Source organism: Leptidea sinapis, chromosome 24, assembly GCF_905404315.1.
Source record: "Leptidea sinapis chromosome 24, ilLepSina1.1, whole genome shotgun sequence".
In the NCBI taxonomy this organism is placed as follows: Eukaryota; Metazoa; Arthropoda; class Insecta; order Lepidoptera; family Pieridae; genus Leptidea; species Leptidea sinapis.
The window spans coordinates 12229584-12250266 of NC_066288.1; the positions used below are offsets into that span (position 1 = coordinate 12229584).

The 20683-nt window shown below is 33.4% G+C and overlaps 1 protein-coding gene across 1 annotated transcript; it reads left to right on the top strand.

The window, feature by feature from the left end:
• Window positions 1-1836: 1836 nt before the first annotated feature.
• On the top strand, window positions 1837-20611 carry LOC126971864 (protein obstructor-E). The gene is made up of 5 exons (XM_050818380.1): window positions 1837-1990; window positions 15605-15666; window positions 17244-17406; window positions 18374-18568; window positions 19457-20611. The coding sequence occupies exons 1-5, from the start codon at window positions 1945-1947 to the stop codon at window positions 19675-19677; spliced, it is 687 nt and encodes a 228-aa protein (XP_050674337.1). The 5' UTR covers window positions 1837-1944; the 3' UTR covers window positions 19678-20611.
• Window positions 20612-20683: the final 72 nt, after the last annotated feature.

A 20683-nucleotide genomic window follows, 5' to 3' on the forward strand; every position in this document is an offset into this window, starting at 1 on the left:
AATTCTTTTTTATTGGAAAGCATATACTTCAAAGGTAGTTTGGTTATGATTATGGGATTCATGACAAAGTAACGGAACTCTTCAATTCTTAGGAGCAAATTAACGATACTCAGCCGGATTTTACTTTTGCTATCTGGATATTTGAGTCACCTACTGTAACGTTGTTATGGTCAAGTAATTGTCGTAGTCAAATATGATGATCAATGGAACGACTTACAGTAAGGGTGAGGTGAGGTAAGTAAATTAAAATGCGCTTACGTTCATTGCTGCATTGCAAAATTATTAGTTGTTGTACTTCAGATTCACTAAAAATGAAAAAAAATAAGAAAAAAAACCAACCAACTTAAAAAATCTATTACATAACAATATGTGCTCTAAAAAGTAAAAAAATAATTGCGTATATTTATACAATCTAATTAATTATTTTAATTCTAGTTACAATTATTGTTATTTTTAGATTCGGTGTTAGCCGTAGGTAGGCTTGTAACTATATAAATAGTTGTAGGTGAGGTGTGCTTGTGTCGCACGCGCAACGCGACGAGGCGAGAGTCAAAAATGCCTGTCTTACACTAGTAATATAGTTGAAATTTTAGCGCCTTATAAAAAACAATGCGCAGATAGAACGACGAACGGATAGAAAGAGGAATCTAAATAAGGTTCCCGCTGATTATACTTAGGGTGTGGAATGCAACTACGGGATTTAACCGGTAAATCCCAAATTTAGTTAAGTTACATTCCTTTTTAAGAAGCTGTTATTGATTGTTAAAAAATGTTTCAAAAGTTTCTTAAAATGACCCGAATAAGTAGTTTCAAAAGCTAGTTCATGAGATACAATAAATTGTACAAAGCATACCGCTTAAGTTGTATGACCGTTTTCGTAATAGGTGACTTGTGTTCAAATTGAGGCACGGCGGTATGTATAGTCGAGATATCGAATAAATTTAATGTCACAACCAACTATTAAAAATTTTAGTCATATGTCTTAATTATTTAAACAGATTTGCGACTGTACAAATATTGATTAAATTTTATGGCTCTTATTTTATTTATGTGATCTATCTTAATATTGTAAAATAGAAAGATTTTTTGTGTATGTATGTATTCTCGTTAATAAAACCGATTAAAAAAAGTCTTTCACCTTTCAAATTGCACATTATCACAGAATAACATAGGATGATTTTAATTGAAAAAATAGAAACTTAAATTCTTCTTAAATTCCAACAACGCAAAAATAGGTAAACAGTCGCAACCAATTTCAATTTTTACTCCTTTTATCAAATTCAGCGAAGTTGGGTTAGCGACTATATTGAATAAATTAATTCGGTTCAAAATGAGGTAATGATTTATAGGTATGTCAATTTGGTTACTTTATTTATCTTTGAATGGAATATGAAATCAAATTAACTAGGTAAGTGATCGCAACTACTTTGTGGTAAGTAATGACGTAAACCAGATCTATCACAAAATAGTTTCCAATGTACAAAATAAATAGTAAAGAATATTTTTTATAGTATTTATTACACAAATAAAAATTGAAAACAAAATTTATCTATCTATAATCTCAGGTTGTGGCTTCATCTACAGGATCTAATTTACAGTTGGTAACCTACTAAACCCCAATATTTGCATATTGGGAAATTGACTTAGTGACATAGCTCTTTCAAATCTTAACAAATTTGTTTTCAAATTTAATTTGTGTGATTAATCCCAGAAGTGAGGATTAATACTTTATAGAAATAACAAATTATTTATATTAATGTTTTTATTGAACGTAAAATATTAACAAAGAAAAGATTGACATAATTGTGAATTAAATAATGCTTCAAAAGTAGTCGTCACTATAGATACGCGCTGCAGGGTGGCAGAGGCCGTCTGTTGGTCTGTGTGTACACGCGTTGGCAGTATTGCCGGACCGAATTGGACGCACGGACGTCAGAAGCAAACATGAGGATTATTGAACACTTGGCACTTTTCTCTTGCATCGCGCTTGGTAAGTACACCAGAAAATCATTTATATTATTAACTCGTAACAAATTCTAAATTCAAAACGAATCTAATTCATTTGTATTGAAAATCAAATGCATTAACATACTCTAAACTATTATAAAATAAAACCATTTGGGTTTTTAAAATCTTTGTATTAAATAATCTTTAAAAACAACTTTATCTACTGTCCGATCTTAGTTCGAAACAAGTTCTTATATTATATAACGTGTACTATTAATCGAACTTGTTTTAAATCGAATTAGATAAATCTTGGCTGGTGACCTTTAAAATTTTGTCCGTAAATCCGTATACGTATGATAAATAATGTAACATACGTGTATAGAATATATTTTCGTTAATATAAAACAAAACAAGTCTTGAAATACTTACACAACGTCGTCCTTCATTTAGCGAAATAATTAAAGTCTTATGCAATTTTCTAACTTAATTAACTTAATCATTGCTTGTTAGTTTTGTAATAACTATTACCTTATTATTATATAATGACAGGACGGAGTGTTGATTGAAAGATCTGTATTACAAGGAACGTGGCGTAAGCAGTAGTAAATGTTATCTTAATATTGGTAAAGCGATATTTGTCAAAGCAACGTATAAAATAGCATTGAAATCAGTAATTTATAATAACTAATAGGACTTCTTGAACGAAATCAACAGATTAGCTTCGAAAAAACAGTTTGCGATACGAAATAAAACTATTTTATTTATGTATAAAGTAATGATGTACATAACTATATATATTATATATATATATAACTCATTTAAATTTTCGCCTTACTTAGTTGACTCGAGCTGGCTCTCTTTCCCATCAAGAGTTACATACACAAACGTGATAGCTCAGTGTCCTTCTTCTTCTCTCGATACGCTCTAAACAGAGCGATCATGGTTATCTTGAAGCTTTGTTCCTGTGTGATAACCTGCATGACAACTCGGGAAGTGGTCTCTCGTTGACTGCTGCACCAGACAGACTATTCTGAGGATATTTATGCCCGAAAAGTTGCTGAAGCCTCTTTTGATCGGTCTCCAATGCTGTGTTACGCGGTAGGTCTCGCTAACGCTCGCGGACTAACCTGCATCTGACAAAAGTGCATGTGATGGAAACGATTGGAGCCAGAATGATGGTACATGAGTGCTCCCACTTTCCCCTCCTAGTGCCTAGCACGTCTTAAGAAGTCTTCACTTCAAAAGTAATTCTGATTAATATCTACAATCTTCTATCATCAGTAAATTGATAGTATTATATTATATAAGTACCCGCTCAAAGCTAAGAGATTACAACCCTCCATTTTTCGGTGTCCTACACGTTTTCTTTTACTCACACCAGCCCTTTCGTTCAAGTTCTTCATAGCACTTGCCTGTCATCTAATACTCCCGCTAAATGATCGTGGAATACAAACCTAGGTGGATGAATATCTTATTAGTAAATCTATTGATCTATTACCTAGCTAATCTTCTATTACCAATATTATATACAATGGATGCCCTTTTAATGGTTCCTCATTCTCTGAAAATTAACTCTTTGTGACTTTATTTTGAAACCCGTTAATCATGACTGCTGAAATATTGAACCCTATCAAAAGGATGGTACTATGTTCTATTTTTACGATCCGGACAAATGGTAAGTAGCCCTTCCTGCTAAGCTATAGGTCCCCATAGGGTTCGAACCCCGTCCGTTAAGTGCAAACATTTATATGATGAATATTAATGTTTGTGTCAGAGTCATAGATGTTCATTTATGTATGTTTCTGTAAATATATCGTTGTCTTGCAACCCATAGCACAGGCTAGTGTGTGTCATTATTATTATGTTTTTACTTTTATTCGGAACATGATAAAGTAAAATTTAATCTTATTCTGTATAACGAATGTTATCATAATATAATGTAGTCGAATAACTGTATATCATAAAATTATATATTTTATGCCTTTTGGATTGAGCCAGAATACATAAATTAGAGAATAATAAAATTAATATTAAATTACAGAATATGTAAATTGCAAGACAATTACATCTGTAAAATTGATCACATTGGTAAAATTTAAAAGTGTTTTTGTCGTCATTTATGAATGAAGATATTGGACTCCTAAATGGACAATTGAACATATTTACTGAAGGACAAACTCAAAAATATACCTGTACACATATTCCATAACTTTTAATTTGTGGTTATTTCATTTAAATATTATTTCATAAGCCTAAAAAGATTAGAAAGGATTTGGTGTACAGGTTTAAATACTGCGCAATATTTACCAATTGCTAGGGCTTGGTTGAGTTTTGAAATGAACCAATTATAATTTAAATATTACATAGCGCAAGTAATTTACGTGTTTCAGTTGTAGCTTTCATAACCGATCATAAGGTTACTCAAAACTATTTTTTGAAATATGATTTAATTAAGAGGCTTCATTTAATGTATTATAAGAAGGAGTAAGTATAAAATAATAGTTCTCTTACAATTATAATAATTTTTTGGATTATTTATTAATTAAGCTATTTGATAATAATAACCTTTACTTTTTCCACTGGGAGGCTCCTTTGCACAAGATGCCGGCTAGATTATGGGTACCACAACGGTGCCTATTTCTGCCGTGAAGCAGTCATATGTATTCATTACTGTGTTTCGGTCTGAAGGGTGCCGTAGCTAGTGAAATTACTGGACAAATGAGACATCTTCTGAGCGGGACTGCATTGTTATGGATAGGGCGTATCAATTACCATCAGCTGAACGTCCTGCTCGTCTCGTGCCTTATTACACAAATATTTCTAAATAAGTATGGATTGCGATATAAAAACATAATGCGTGAAAAATCGTAAACCAACTATAAGGTTTAAATATTTGTTTATTATATGTATTATTATTATATTTTTAAATTGACAAGAGGCTTTTATATCGGGAGATAAAGTTATTGATATTTGCCAATGTGATTGGAAAGGGAAAGAACATTTGTTAAGTCTCAAGGCTCTATCTGTCCGTTCGCTGTACAAAAACTGTTGCCACTTTTGTAGGCCACCTTGTAATTTTTCTTATTACATTTGGCAGTTATAACATAAATTACAATGTTACAAACACAAAAAGTTATTTGAAAAATAATAATTATATAATAATATTGACACACTTTTACACAAATTATCTTGCCCCAAACTAGACATAGCCTGTGCTGTGAGTTGCAAGTCAACGATATATTTAACACAATGTACTTGTTTAAATATACATAAATACATATTAGTGTTATGCATCATAAAAATGTTTGCGCTTACCGGGATTCGAACCGGTGACGTTATAGCTCAGTAGGCAGGGTCACTAAGCACTGGGTTATATGGACCGTCTTAATATATACGACCATATGACCGCATGAGATTTTTTTAAGAAAAATTTTAAGTGGATTCCGCTTCTGAATAATACTCTTATAATATTTTTTTTGCTGAAAGATTTACTTTTTATTTGTTTATTTTAGGTTTTAAAACAAATTTAATTTTATCAACTTTTGAGATATTATGAATCCCAGATTGGGTAAAGGAAACCAGCAACTTCATCCACAACTTTCTATAAGTTGTGCGAAATAAATATATTTATTATTATTATGTATATTATGTATAATGATAATAAATATAGGGTGTACCTTACAATATATAAATACTTCAAGTATTTTTATTCATACAAGGTTTTAAAATCACTTATTAAACGTCAAAAACTACCACCCATTTGAAATAGTGTGCCTCAGGCCTGCGAAGAACGGGCGCAAGAAACTTAGCGGGATTTTTTTATTATAAAATAGAGATTCTAATTTTATATTTAAGACTACAAAAATACTTTTAAATTGTATATTAGCTTTCTCTCCCAGAAAATTTTAACCCCACATTTTTTTTCAAAAGCGTACATTTTTTTAATCCGAAGTAATATAGAATTTCGTTATAATATTAATAAAATAACCTTGAAAATACCCTATGTGTATATATACGTATCAAAGACAGTAATTAAGAACACAATAATAATTACGTTACTGAGATTACTATATCTGATCGTGAATACAATCACGATACAAAAGAGTTCAACGCGCGCGCGCTACGCATGCAAACTATGACGACAATATTTCTATTAAGGTAAATCAATGTTATTTTTCATTTATTCTCCTCTATTGGTTCCGTAGCAATAGGTGATACCGTCTCTACTGCAAATGCTGTCAATGAAAAAGTATCCTTAACAACAACGGTATTGGTTGCGATTCATTTGAAAATACCTATTCATTATTTTTAATATATTAACCATATGAATTAATTAACAAAACTGCTTGTGATTTTTAAGTAATAAGTATCATAGATAGTAATTAAATACACACTAATAGTTATGTTACTGAGTTTAGTATATCTTATCGTGAATACAATCACGATACAAAAGAGTTCAACGCGCGCGCGCAACGCACGCAAACTATGACGACAATATTTCAATTAAGGTAAATAAATGTTATTTTTCATTTATTCTCCTCTATTGGTTCCGTAGACATATGAGTTACAAAAGGCTTGGTAGTTGGAGTATGATACTAATGGTCTAGTTGACCCATAGACTTAGTATACTACCGTAATAGGCAAACACTCTCCTCATTACGGCGAGATTAATTTAAAATGTTCATGTGTGCTAGTTTTACATATATGTTAGTGAGTTGGTAAGGTGTGTAGTATTTAACTTTTGGTCAATCCCTACGACAAATATTAATAGACGGCGTCATAGCGGCGTATGCAATATATTATTATGTAACACATATTTTCCTTTAATTATTACTTATAATGTTAAGAAAATATAGTATGTACTGCATATATCAAATGTAATATTTTGTATTTTAGTGCATATGTTCTATGAAAATATACATCTCGAAAGTAGTATTGAACAATCAGTATTAACCTGTGAAATGTTTCTTTAGTTGGATTGTAACAACACAATCCAAAACAAAACATGACACCATTATATTTTTACGGTAGTATATTAAGTTTATGAGTTGACTTCAAATGTCAATGTATCCAATTTGCATGACGGTGTGCGAGCGCATAAATAAAAGTAAATGACAAACGCAGTTGTTGTACCCCTCGAAATTTTTGGGTTTTTTAAGAATCGTGTTGCTGCATTGTGTTGGGCAGGGCATATCAATAACTATCAACTGAACGTCCTGCTCGTCTCGTCGCTTATGTAATAAAAAAACGTATCCACTCCATATAATATTTTATTAAAAGTAAATTTCTACTACTCTTAAGCTACCGAAGTCCTTAAAAAAATAATTAAATCCAATATTTATGAACGATACGGGATACGAAACCACGCCTCACGGGTCATATCCCAAGCTAGTCGTCTAAACGTCCATAAAATTTCGTACAAATTAAAATTGAATAAAAACCTTCTTTTTATATAACATAAGTCACCTAATTTTCCCTATTTATAAGAATACAAATGCAGACATGTTATGTAGTTAACACGAGATTTGTTATGCTATTGTGTACAGAAGCGAAAGTTTGTCCAATACGATGTTACGCGTGCAACAGTCAAATTATATACGATCTGCTCAATGACTTAGTCACCAGCAATAGGTGATACGGTCTCCACTACAAATGCTGTCAATGAAAAAGTATCCTTAACAACATCGCTATTGGTTGAAATTCATTCGACAATACCTATACATTATTTTTAATGTATTAACCATATGAATTAATTAACAAAGCTGCATGTGATTTTTAAGTAACGACTTTAGCAGTTGACGTACAATAACAATAACAACTAGACTCGCAATCACGCTCAAAAATTGTCTAAAGCAAATCTCTGCCTACGCGTGTATTAGCCAGAGGAATAGTTAAGTTGTGTTCCGACCGCGCTTTGAATACAACGCCACGCAATGACAAAGTGTTTTCGAGGTTTCAAGACCTTTCCAGATCTCGTTTCGCAGTCCCCCTGAAGACGAGATCTGTGTATAATATTGTTCAACACTCACGTAAATCAAAGAAAACACTACCTAGAAAAATTCAAATTAATATTGTTATTTTATTATATTCATCTATTTTATGTTTTATTTATTTAAATAGTGTTAAAGGTGAATGGCTCTAGTCTGCATGTAAGATTTTCTCTTTCACTGAGAATAATACTAAACAAGCTTGCATAAGAATTCTTCCGCAATAACCTTATATGGCACAGGTCAAGTCAGTTTTGTTCGTTAGATTCGAACAAAATATGAATTAGAGATCATTTTACTGTGTTAAAATGTGACTAAGTTTCATTGTTTCTAGGTTCAGTTGCACTATTTTTGCACAAATTTATTTTCTGGTAAATAGATATTTAAATATTGGTATAGGTATCATTTGAGAAATTATTTATCAGAACAATTTCTTTTTTTTTAAAGTGATAACCCTCACTTCTGGGATTAATTACACAAATTAATATTGAAAATAAAATTTGTGAACGATGCGGGACTCGAACCCACCACCTCTCATGTTCGCTGCGTGTTCCTCGCGTTAAATAACAAATTGTTTAGATTTGAAAGAGCGACATCTCCAGTCAATTTCCTAATATGCAAATATTGATTTGATTATCAACTGTAAGGTAGGTCCTGCATTTGAAGCCACTTGAGAGTTATATCAAGAACAAGATATATCAAGATTTACGAAATTTACGTCACTCAAAAGGTTGGCGCAGTGGAAGAGCGCTCGCACAGAATGCGAGATCACGGAGAGATCAGAGGTCACGGGTTCGAGTACCGCATCTTTCATAAATTTTATTTTTCAGTATTCATAAAACAAGACCTAATCAGTATTTAAAAAAAAATCGAACTCTAAATATATTTATTTACATTATTTAAAACAAACATTAACATAACTTAGGCTAGTGTACTCCGGTTCAAAGATACCGCTTTACCTCAAAATTCCAACAAATTTAAAAGTATAAAAAGATCATATTACTATATGTATGCTTGAAGCCTACAATTTTTACATTTCCTTTATTTCTTTACAAACACCGATTTAAACCACAGAGTAGAGTATATACATACATACTTTAGTTTTTAAACAGAATACGTATAGGTCATTTATGCCCAGTAAGATGGGGGTGTAAATGTGACAAATCTTGTATTGAAAATGTTATATTAGCATGCCAAACAATTAGTAAATACTCGCTGATATTGGATAACAAATAGCTTCTAGCCGCGGCGAAGATTTTAATTAAATTTGCCCAACGTTATCATGTCCACAGTAAATATGACAGACGATCATGTAGAACTTTTTTTCTTATCACTGAGAAACATTTTTTTTTGATAAAATTGGTTACTTAACACTAACAAGGTGTGTACGAAATTTATTTATTTATTTAATTTATTTAATTCCAAGGTGATTGGTGGAGTAGCGCATGAAAGCCTAACAAAAAAAACAAACTAAATAGCCTATATAGTGGTTAGTGACCCTACCTACTGAGTTAGAGGTCCCGGGTTGAAATCCTGTTAGGTGCAAACATTTATACGATAAATATGGATGTTTGTTTTTATGAATGGTTAAGTAGGCATATTGTGTTAAATATATCACTGACTTGCACCGATAGTACAGGCAATGCCTAGTTTGAGGCTAGATAATTTGTGTAAAAGTGTGTCAATATTATATTATTATTACATTTTTTCTTATAATATTTTAATTTAATCCTAAGTTAAGACTAATAATAAGTTCGACTAATATTTTATTTACACATAACTTAATAATTAAAAACACTCTTTATGTAAAGTAAAAGTAATAAAATAAAACTTAAATAATGTATTGAAATAAAATTAATTACAAATTGTAAATATCATTAAGCAGCTCCAACAAGTAAGCTAGCAACATTACCTCTCTGTATGTCCAAATTTATCCTCTCACAGATCTCTATGAGAAGATAAATTTGGACACCTACGTACCTACGTACCAGACCTTGGGTCGCCTGTCAAATTCGTTAGACGCCTGAATAACTATGGTATTAATTTTCTTCCCGATGAACCCCATGGACCAACAGACACAACCCCATTACCAGTGGGAGGCTCCATTGGACAGAATGCCAGCTGGATCATGGGTAAGACAACGGCGCCTTTTTCTGCCGTGATGCAGTAATGTGTACGCATTACTGTGTTTCAGTCTGACTTAACATCTTATGTTTCAAGGTGACGAGCGCAATTGTAGTGCCGCTCATAATTTTTGAGTTTTTCAAGAATCCTGAGCGGCACTGCATTGAAATGGGCCGGGCGTATCAATTACCATCAGCTGAACATCCTGCTCGTCTCGTCCCTTATTATAATAAAAAAACAATATTATTATATAAACAAAACTCACGTTCATATTACTTAGTATTATTTGGGTTTAGTATTGTTCTATAAGGAAATGAAATGTATTTATTGCGTTGACCGTACAGTATACATCGACCTTTAATTCATACTAGTAACTTTTATACGGCTAATTAAAATTAACATGCAAAAAAGTTTATATTAAATTTCAAATATCCTTGAATCTCTAAAAGTATGATAGTTAGATATCGTTTTAAGTAAGTTAATACAAATAAATAAAAAAAAACATTTTTTTGAGTTTGAAGACCTTTCCAGATCTCGTTTTCAGGGGGACTACAGATGGAATGAGTCAAGTTAGTATTTTTCATATGTGTCATTTTGAAGTTTAGCGCCATTTATTGCCTCGGAGGTGGTATTTGCTGTAGACAAACGGTTTTTGGCAAAATTTACTAAAAAAAAAATCTGTTACAATGGAAGGAAACGATATGGAAAAAATGAAACATTGATAAAGTTTCGTGGCAGTTTAATAAAATTACATGATTGTGCCGTTGTTCTAATCAACAACGATATCAGCGAACGATTGCACACCTACATTCCAAGGTAGACTACTACACAGTTCACTTTCGCTCACTCAATTTACAGCTTAATAAGTCTTACCAATATTGTTGACAATTTAATAAACCATCAGTTTTTTTATACAAAGGACCTCACTATCTTAATATAAATGAATCCAGTGTCCTGATGTTTGTTTTCAGTGAATTCCTGGGAGCCAGTGGGAATCTCCTATGCACTGGAAGCCGGCTAGATTATGGGTACCACAACGGTGCCTATTTCTGCCGTGAAGCAGTAATGTGTAAACATTTCTGTGTTTGGTCTGAAGGGCGCCATAGCTAGTGAAATTACTGGACAAATGAGACTTAACACCTTATGTCTCAAGGTGACGTGCGCAATTGTAGTGCCGCTCAAAATTTTTGGGTTTTTAAAGAATCCTGAGTGGCACTGCATGATAATGGGTAGGGCGTATCAATTACCATCAACTGAAAGTCCCGCTCGTCTCGCCCCTTATTATCATTTTTGTAAAAACTCCTACACTAAAGAACGGATTTTAATGCAGAATTCTTTATGGAGTGCAGTTTAGTCCAACTTGAAAGACAGGATAATTATTATTTTTATTTCCAATATTTGTTTTGAACGGACATATTTTCAATGAGATAATTTATTGACGCACTGTTTGACAGTTCTGCTGAGAAACAATTTAATTACAACATATTTTACGGAATAATTCTTGATGTTATGAAATATTATTGACAAATTCATAAAAACAGTATTATGTACAGAACAACGTCTGTCGGGTCAGCTTTATTGTATAATGATTTTAATAAGAATTAAATAAATTGCAGCATACCTTAAATATTTCTTCAATATGTAAAACCTTATCAATAAGGCTTTTAAGGTAACGTATCTAATATAAGTTACTATACCTGTAAAACTCACCTTGGCACGATTGAACTAAATATGTCTTAATTAATTTTTGAAAGTATGCTTTGCCTTTAGATATGACTATAGGAAAATAAAGTTGTAGCTATTTAATATCACAAAGAAAAAGCATTATTACTGTATGTATAGACTTCCTAAAATAATTAGTAACACTTTTTGAAATGCGTATCTCAAGTTTTTGGCAATTACTGCAACAGTACTTCGATATATTCAAATTTTGATGCGTTGAATACAGTATAATCTGTATTATTATTTATTAATAATTATGTTTTTTCCGATTAACAGCAGTATTTAGACATATTTCAAATGAATACTTTTGTTATTTAACACGTGTATCTACATGCATTTGAGACCTTTTGAAAGATTATGCTTAAAATAAGTGACGGTACAAATTACTTATATGTACAATCTTTGTGATTCGGTTCATCACATTATAAAATTTTACTGGCGTAAATATTCTTACCCAGAAAATATAAATTCATTATCTTTTCATTACTACCCCAAGTAGCACATATTTTATTTATTTAAAACTTATTTTAATTATACAAAACTGTTAATCTAACTTAAATTCTAGTATATATTTCATCCCGCTGCTGGGCGAAGGCCTCCCCCTTTTTCTTTTTTTATAATTTGTCGGCTGTTGATTGGATGCAGTGTACTCCTTCAAAGGCAATTAATTCGTCAAACCACCTGATGGTACCTGCCTCTTTTTCGTTTTGCGTCCCTCGGATACCATGATGTGACCAGACTACTCCAGCTATTGCTAGATCTTCTTGTTATATGTTCTGCCCAGTTCCATTTCATTCTTTTCGTTGTTATTGCTAGATCTTGTAATTTACTTTTTGTCATATATTTTTATTTGGTATCTTATCTTTAACCTTTTGTTTCTGTTAAAATTCTTTCCGTGTTTCGCTGTGCTGTTTTCCTAAACTGACTCCTATTCAGGTGGCACATATTACCACACCGTAATTTATTGACTGTTACAATTCATAACCACATCATTAAGTAAGTGTTGCAAGGTCAATAGTTACATTGCCTGACTTAAGTTTCATATATCCGCATATTTAATTAAGTTTTATACCAAAGCAGTATGTATAAGATAACGTATGACGTATATTTAAATTACTTCTAGTTCAACTATTTCCGTTGACATTTATTATAAGCAATTTAAGAATTTTACAGCAAACGTTTTTTGACGGTATTTTTATAATTTGCTTGAGTCTTTTGCGTTGCGTAGAAATGCAGCTTCTCTCTGCATCTTCTACCGCATTTATCACGGGGAGTGCTCAGAGGAGCTGTTCGGGTTGATTCCAGCGGCTAAATTTCACCACCGGACATTACTTCAAAATGAAAATACCACCCGCATGACGTTGACGTCTGGCATTCCACAATCGTGCATTTGCAAGAAATTTCTTTGCCACTTTGTGGAATCAATTATCCGCGATGCTAGAGTTCTACAGATGCGTTGCCGGTCTTTAAGTTGTGAGTATGTTATTAACTTCCTAGCTCCCTAAGTCGTGTCTGTCCGGGATACGTGCAGTCAGTAATTGATTCCACTATTGGATGCTTAGGACTATGCTAAAGCAAGTTCGGCCTTACTCTAAAAGTGGTAACATAATTTTATATAATATATAAAAACATAACATATGAACGACCTTAATTTTTTTAATCGATTAAAAATATTTTTGTTTCGAAAAACCTATTTAGACACTTATTTCAATTACATGCATTTGAGTACTTTTAAAAGATTATGTTAAAAAAATGTTACTGTAAAAATTACTTTAAAAACTTCAATGTACCATATTTGTGATTCGGTTCATCACATTATAATTTCAACCTCTTTCTTAACTACAAATAAGAACTGTTTTACAATTGATCGACAATAATAACTGTTTTACAATCGATCGACTAATTGCTTGATCGTTAATGAACGACCTCACATCAATGTTACGCAATGGTTACGCATCAACGCACATGCATACTTCAATCATTATCATGAAAGTTTCCTCTTCTAGTTATTTTTAACTTGTGATTGTATTGTTTTGTCAGATCTGACCTGAAAACCTTGTAGTATGGGACAGCATGTTACCTACATTACATTTTAGATTTTTAGTTACATGTTAGTTATACCAATTACAATACATTGGTTACAGTGCAATATTGTAATATATTTTATTTGATTAAGAGCACAAAAAAGAATAATAGGAGAGTTTCTTTTTGTTTCCGAAGTGGTGGTAGTGTTTAGGCTGACATTAAAAAGAATTCTAAAGGAATCAATTTCGTAAAAATAAATGCCATTTTATGCCCTTTATGCCATAGTCTGTGAAGCGTGACCTTTGCCCACGACCATTTTCGGACGTTCTTGTCATAAGTGGTCAACTTTTCATCACTATACTATCGTTATAAATAGTGTATCTCAGATTATTTAAATAAATAAAATAATAAAATATCTTCAAAACTGGTTCTGTTTCTTAACGTCTGAATAAAGAATCGGAAGAATGAGAACACGATTCATTAGGTTTCTTTCAATGAGCTGGTGTTCAGTTTTTTTCGAATAATATGTCGGGTGTTAAAAACTGTTTTATAGTCAGTTCCCAGTTCTTCAGCTACGTCACCTATTTTTTTATGGAAAAGGAGGCCAAACGAGCGTGCGGGTCACCTGATGTTAAGTGACCACCGTCACTCACATCCTTAGCAACACCAGAGGAATCACAGGGGCGTTGCCTTTAAGGAAGGTGTACGCGCTTTCTTTGAAGATACCTATGTCGTATCGTCCCGGAAACACCGCACAAGAAAGCTCATTCCACAGGTTTGTAGTACGTAGAAGAAAGCTCCATGAAAACCGCACTGTGGAGGACCACCACACATTCAGATGGTGGGGATGATATCCTAATTTGTGGCGTGTCATGCGAAAGTGGAATTGATCACTATTGATATAAAGTTCTTATACTTTATCAAAAATGGCATCCATTTTATCCGTAACTGCGAAGTAGTCCTTGACGTCAAAATACCCGGATTGAGTACGCTTAAAGCAACTTTGTGTGAAACTGACACTGTGTCAGGTCCATATGTGACACAATTTTTGTCAGAATTTTTTTAAATTTCTTTATTAGATTCATTCATTTTGAAAGAAAAGAAAAACAAATGAAAAATTGCTAGAAACAACATTTGAATACTTTTTTCTATTTTTGAAATGTACTATCATCAAAATTGAATCGTGACCCACCTTAATATCAATTTCCTACAGTCGCGATAAACAAGTAGGTCAAAAGTCATGCACACAAACAAAAAACACGTCTACAAATTAGTGGCCAACAGTTACCCTCTACTTTCAGCAACGCAAGCACTTTAAAACCAATTAACCGGCATATTGCCAATGTAATAAGTAGCTGTACACTAAAGTAACAAACCGTTTTTTTATGACATTAAGGGACGAGACGAGCAGTACGTTCAGCTGATGGTAATTTATACGCCCTGCCCTCAGCGCCCTCACTCAATGCAGTGCCGCTTAGGATTCTTGCAAAACCTACAAATTCTGAGCGTTCTCGTCTCCTTGAGACATATGATGTTAAGTCTCATTTGCCCAGTAATTTCACTAGCTACCTTCAGACGGAAACACATCATTGTGTACACATTACTGCTTTACAGTAGAAAAAGGCGCCGTTGTGGTACCCATAATCTAGCCGGGATCCTGTGTAAAGGAGAATCCCCATGGAAATATGGCCTGTTGTCATGTTTTGCGTAGCAGAAAGAGCTCGACCTAGACATATAAATTAACTTATTATAATAAATAGCATTGCAAACACTTATATAATTAATTATTTTTATTTTAGCGAATGCAGGCCGTATCCTAGAATACAACGCACCGGGGTGTCCCGAACAGTATGGTGTACAAGTAAGTTCTCATTATTGCTAGTAATATATAATATAATGTTAATATTTACGTGGAGTTCCCTTAAATATAGTCGAACAAGGCGATGGCTCGTCCATGCGTCATTCTCGTGAACGGGTGCTACTTGTGGTAACTGGATGATCCTGTTATGAGAATCTCTGCTTCATATTTTTTAAATTTAAACTATCCTATTTTTAATACTCGCGTTTAATATACCTTTATTTATTTACAGTGTGTGTAAATTGATGCATCTACTGAACTAAACTGAAATAACTCTTGTTTTGATGTATTAATTTACATTAACTTTTTTTGACTTGCTCGTGTAAGGCATTGAGTATATAAAATTTGAGTATTTTTGTTGCATCACTTCAATCATCATCATTTCAATTACAAAATATGTAAATAGTTTTACAAATCATTTCAATTATAAAATATTTACATATTTTGTAATTGAAATGATTTGTAAAACTATGATGCTGTAAATGTTGAGTTTAAGCAACAGTGGCAATGAGTATCTTGCCACTTCTTCTCATTAAAGCTCAACCTTTTCCGAAGTGGCGGTAAATGTAAAAGAAAAGAAAACTTTTGACATTCATAAGTGTTATTTCCTTGACCTACACGAATAAAGTGATTTTGTTTTGATTTTATTCATGATTTTATTATTCAAAGTCATATTAACAATGTCATTTTTCATGAATACAAAAGAAAGTCGTACATCTTATCATCTGGCAAAATACTTATTGACACTCTCTATATCGCTTACTGCTTGTAACTAAATTGTAGTTATACCTTCACAAAAGCGTAAAACATACTAATAATGACTTTAAGATACGTATCCTAAGTTATCTGTTTTATAATGAATCGGATCTATTAGTTAAAAACGTAACTACTGCAACAATTTCAAAATAAAAACGGATATTTTTCTCACTATCTGGATTTTTGGTGTTCCATCAGAGTGTGGTTTTACTTTTTGCTACGTATACAACCACGTGAATTCTTAAGACAACAACGCATGAGTTATTCCTTTGGTGTTCCGAATTCAAATTCAAATATTTTAATACAAAATATGATTTAAAATCACTTATTGGACGTCAAAAACCCATCTGGAAATGTATTCCTCAGACCTGAGAAGAATGGGCTCAAGAAACTCAGGAAAAAACATCTTATTTTTTTAATAAATTTTGGTCACAATATAATTTCGTACGTTTTATTGAAGCAGTTATTAGCAGTATTAAGCGGCGGAATTTGGAGATCAGATGATCCGTATTCTTACAGCTATTTTTCTTCCTCTTCTACATGGATTTAATTTTTTATTTATAGGGCTCGTTAGAGCCTTGTCCATTAGAGGAATTGCATCCATCCAATTCCATTTAAACCGAAAGACCTTGACTGCTGGTCCTGCCCTCATCCAACCTTTTCCGGCAATCTTGACCAGATCGTCGGTCCATCTTGTGGAGGGCCTACCAACACTATGTATTCTGGTTTTTGGATTATGATTGAATGAATTACGCTTCAGCAATTCCATTTTTGAAAGATTATCGTGATAAATTGAATAATTAAGATTTGACGTTTGATTTCAGGCGTATGCACACCCAGAGCTGTGCGATCAGTTCTTCCTTTGCACGAACGGAACGTTGACTGTGGAGACCTGTGAGAATGGCCTGCTCTTCGACGGCAAGGGAGCAGTGCACAACCACTGCAACTACCACTGGGCAGTCGAGTGCGGAGAGAGGAAAGCTGATTGTGAGTATACCTATGCTATAATTAACACCAAGAGGATAGTTACTAGAATATCAGCCCTGCCATCTGGATATGTGGCGGTCCTACACAGTGCGGTTTTCAAGGAACTATGTACTAGCTATGGAATGAGTGACATGGGTACCTACAACAAGAGTGCATACACCTTCTTTAAATGCCGGCAACGCTTCAGAGAATTTGGATGACGAGTTTTTTAATTTGGTCGGTTAAACTTTTTTTTATGGAAAGGGGTACAAACGAGCGTACCTGGTGTTAAGTGATCACGGCCGCCCACATTATCTTGCAACACAATATTGTTGAAGAACGACCGCGCGATCTTTTGCCTTCGAATTTTCCTACACAATTATTTTTCTTCGCCTCTGCGCAGAGTGCGGCCAAAATATGAATATCTTGTCTGTAATTGGTGAAAAATCGAGTTTTTATTCAAAGCTGGTTCAGGATTGATGCATTGGTGCGTTTTCAAATTGGTCCGTCCAAAGAATTCATAGCATTCACCTACTTTGTAAGTCAGCATACTCTATTTAAAATCAGTTTGGGAGCGCTTTTTCTTCAGAATTAGTATAAGTCTTCACGTCTGCTCATTTCTTCTTGAATCTTGCAATCAAATATAAAATCAGTTATCTTAATCCGACTGGTAGAGCCAGAAATAGAAACAGACAAGTGATCCAACACACTCTTCAGCTTTATAATAATACTAGCTGACCCAGCAAATATGTCGGTCTCAGTTAGTCTTATATCTTTGTGCGATTCAGTCTCGAGACAGTTGGTCCTTGGGGCCCAGATCTACACAGAGCATAGAGCTACTGTAAACTGGCAGCTAGCCTAGCTATCCAACGCGGAAATGCTGCGAGTAGTATTCTTGGTACACTTTCTCCTAATGACAGTTTTTCTGTAAATAATCAGTGTTTAGTATTGAATAAATTTATGATGATAAATTATAATTAATTTCTAGTGACGCCTTATTCGACTCCCGGCTGCGAGTACCAGTTCGGCATCTACCCGGACAGCGCTGAGTGCTCCACCAGCTATGTCAAGTGCGCTTTTGGGATTCCCCAGCAGGAGCCCTGCACACCAGGTCTTGCGTACGACGACAGAATCCACGGCTGCAACTGGCCCGATCTTCTACAGCCCTTGTGCAACCCTGAAGGTATTATTATTACTGTATTTCTATAAGACGTAGAATTGTCATATATATTAAAGGCGTTCAAATGAATTTGTGAGGCACCTTTTGATGGTAAGTAATCTCCATATAACGCCGGTTTTATAAGTTGGAGATCTTTTGCCAGTACCATTTAAATACTATTGTTTGTGGCGGCTTCGTGGGGCGGGTCGTTCCCGTTATTAGAATATGGTCGACGGAGACGATGGCTGCTCCGTGCGTCAGTCTTGGTCATGAACGGGCGCTACTTATCGAGAACTCTGGATTTAGTTGTTAAATTTAAAGTTATCTTGTTGTTCGTATAATATCTTTTTTTATTTACCGTTAATGTGAGTTGGTGCATCTAAAGTACTCATTAAGTCTTGTTGTATCTAAAATTAACTAACATTTTTCATATTTAACATACTCGGAAAAAACGTGAAGTTTGAGTATTGTTGTTGCATTGCATTGCATAGATGGTAATCATCATCGTCATCATCATCAGCTGGAAGACGTCCACTGTTGGACAAAGGCCTCCCCCAAAGATCTCCACGACGATCGGTCCTACGCTGCCCTTATCAAACGTATTCCGGCGACCTTGACCAGATTGTCGGTCCATCTTCTGCGTTTTCCGGTACGAGTCGCCTTTCAAGGACTTTTCTGCCCCATCGGCTATTTGCCCGTCAAACTTAACATCAACTATTAGATTGTAATAATTGTAATATATTGTTAAATAATGAAGCTGTAAATATTGATTTAAAAGAATGGTAATGAGTTTCTTGCCACTGCGCCTCATCACAACGTTTTTAAAATGATTATAACTATTCATATTTGACCCCAACGTATAATACCAATTATGATTTTATTTGATTTATCTACTATTATTATTTTCCGCAGCTGTCGTCGGTTTCAAGTGTCCAACGAAGGTACCATCTCATTCACAGTCTGCTAGATTCTGGCCCTTCCCTCGATTCCCTGTTCCTGGAGACTGCCACAGGTTGATCACCTGCGTCGAAGGAAACCCTCGCCTCATTACCTGCGAAGAAGGCAAAGTTTTTGATGACCAGAACCTCACCTGCGAAGATCCGGAAGTAGTACCTCATTGTGGGGGACATTAAACTCTTACATTACGCAAATATTTAAAATTAAATACAACATGAAAATTAACATCGCCTCAAAGAATTCCTTGTTTCAAATAAAATATTATTTTCGTAATTATAAAAATTCCAGTCAAGTATAAGTGCGACTCACATATAAAGGTTTCCTTACAAGTTGTAATAAGATGGAATTTGTCAACTTGCTTTTTAAACCGGCAGTGTTATACGCATTCTGTTAAGATTTCAGCCTAACCCTAGACCCGATAACTATAATATTATAATACTGCATAGAATCAGACCATATCATAAAAATAATATCTAGTTTAAAAAAACGCTTAAATTAAATTTTCTTTGGTATTCGAAAATTTCCTAATATTAGAAAAATCGGTTTAAGATAATTGTTGAAATTTAAAATTCACATGAAGTCCTGTCTTATTGACGATAGATGAAAATCTTGTAAATTAACATACATCTTATTTTGAAAATTGTAAAATGGAATAATTTTATCAAGTTAATGTAATGTCATCGGTCTGCGATAAATCTACGAAGTTTGAACGAAATCTGGCCGTTTAAAGTGGGTCAAAATCGCGCCCAAATGAGTCGGTTACAAACAAACATACATACAGGTGAAGTTAAATAATGCGTGTAATAACGCTTGCTACTGCATTTTCATGTTGTTATAATAAAAATATAGTTTATCATGTGAAAAATATCAACTTTTATTATTTATTAAATATTCTCTGACTTAATGCTCAGATACTCTGTGTAAGATATCTATGAAGTACGTTCAAATAAAAATTGTCACATTTTATTTGTGATATAAGTTACCATAGATCGTTATGTAAAATGTATTCATTTTGTATATATATATCTTATAAACCCATGTAAATAAATAATGATTTAAACTGTAAATAGAGTGATACTACAAGAACAAATAAATAAAAATAAGATTTTAGTGGCGTTTTATTTTTAAAATGTTGTGACCCACATTACTTGCCATGATTTTTGCTTTGATAGCTACATCTAT

Excerpts from the sequence above, each read along its gene's own strand:
- LOC126971864 (XM_050818380.1), top strand. The coding sequence starts at position 1,945 with ATGAGGATTATTGAACACTTGGCACTTTTCTCTTGCATCGCGCTTG. Across the intron at positions 17,407-18,373 it reads CGGAGAGAGGAAAGCTGATT|TGACGCCTTATTCGACTCCC; the intron begins GTGAGTATACCT and ends ATTAATTTCTAG. Across the intron at positions 18,569-19,456 it reads GCCCTTGTGCAACCCTGAAG|CTGTCGTCGGTTTCAAGTGT; the intron begins GTATTATTATTA and ends TATTTTCCGCAG.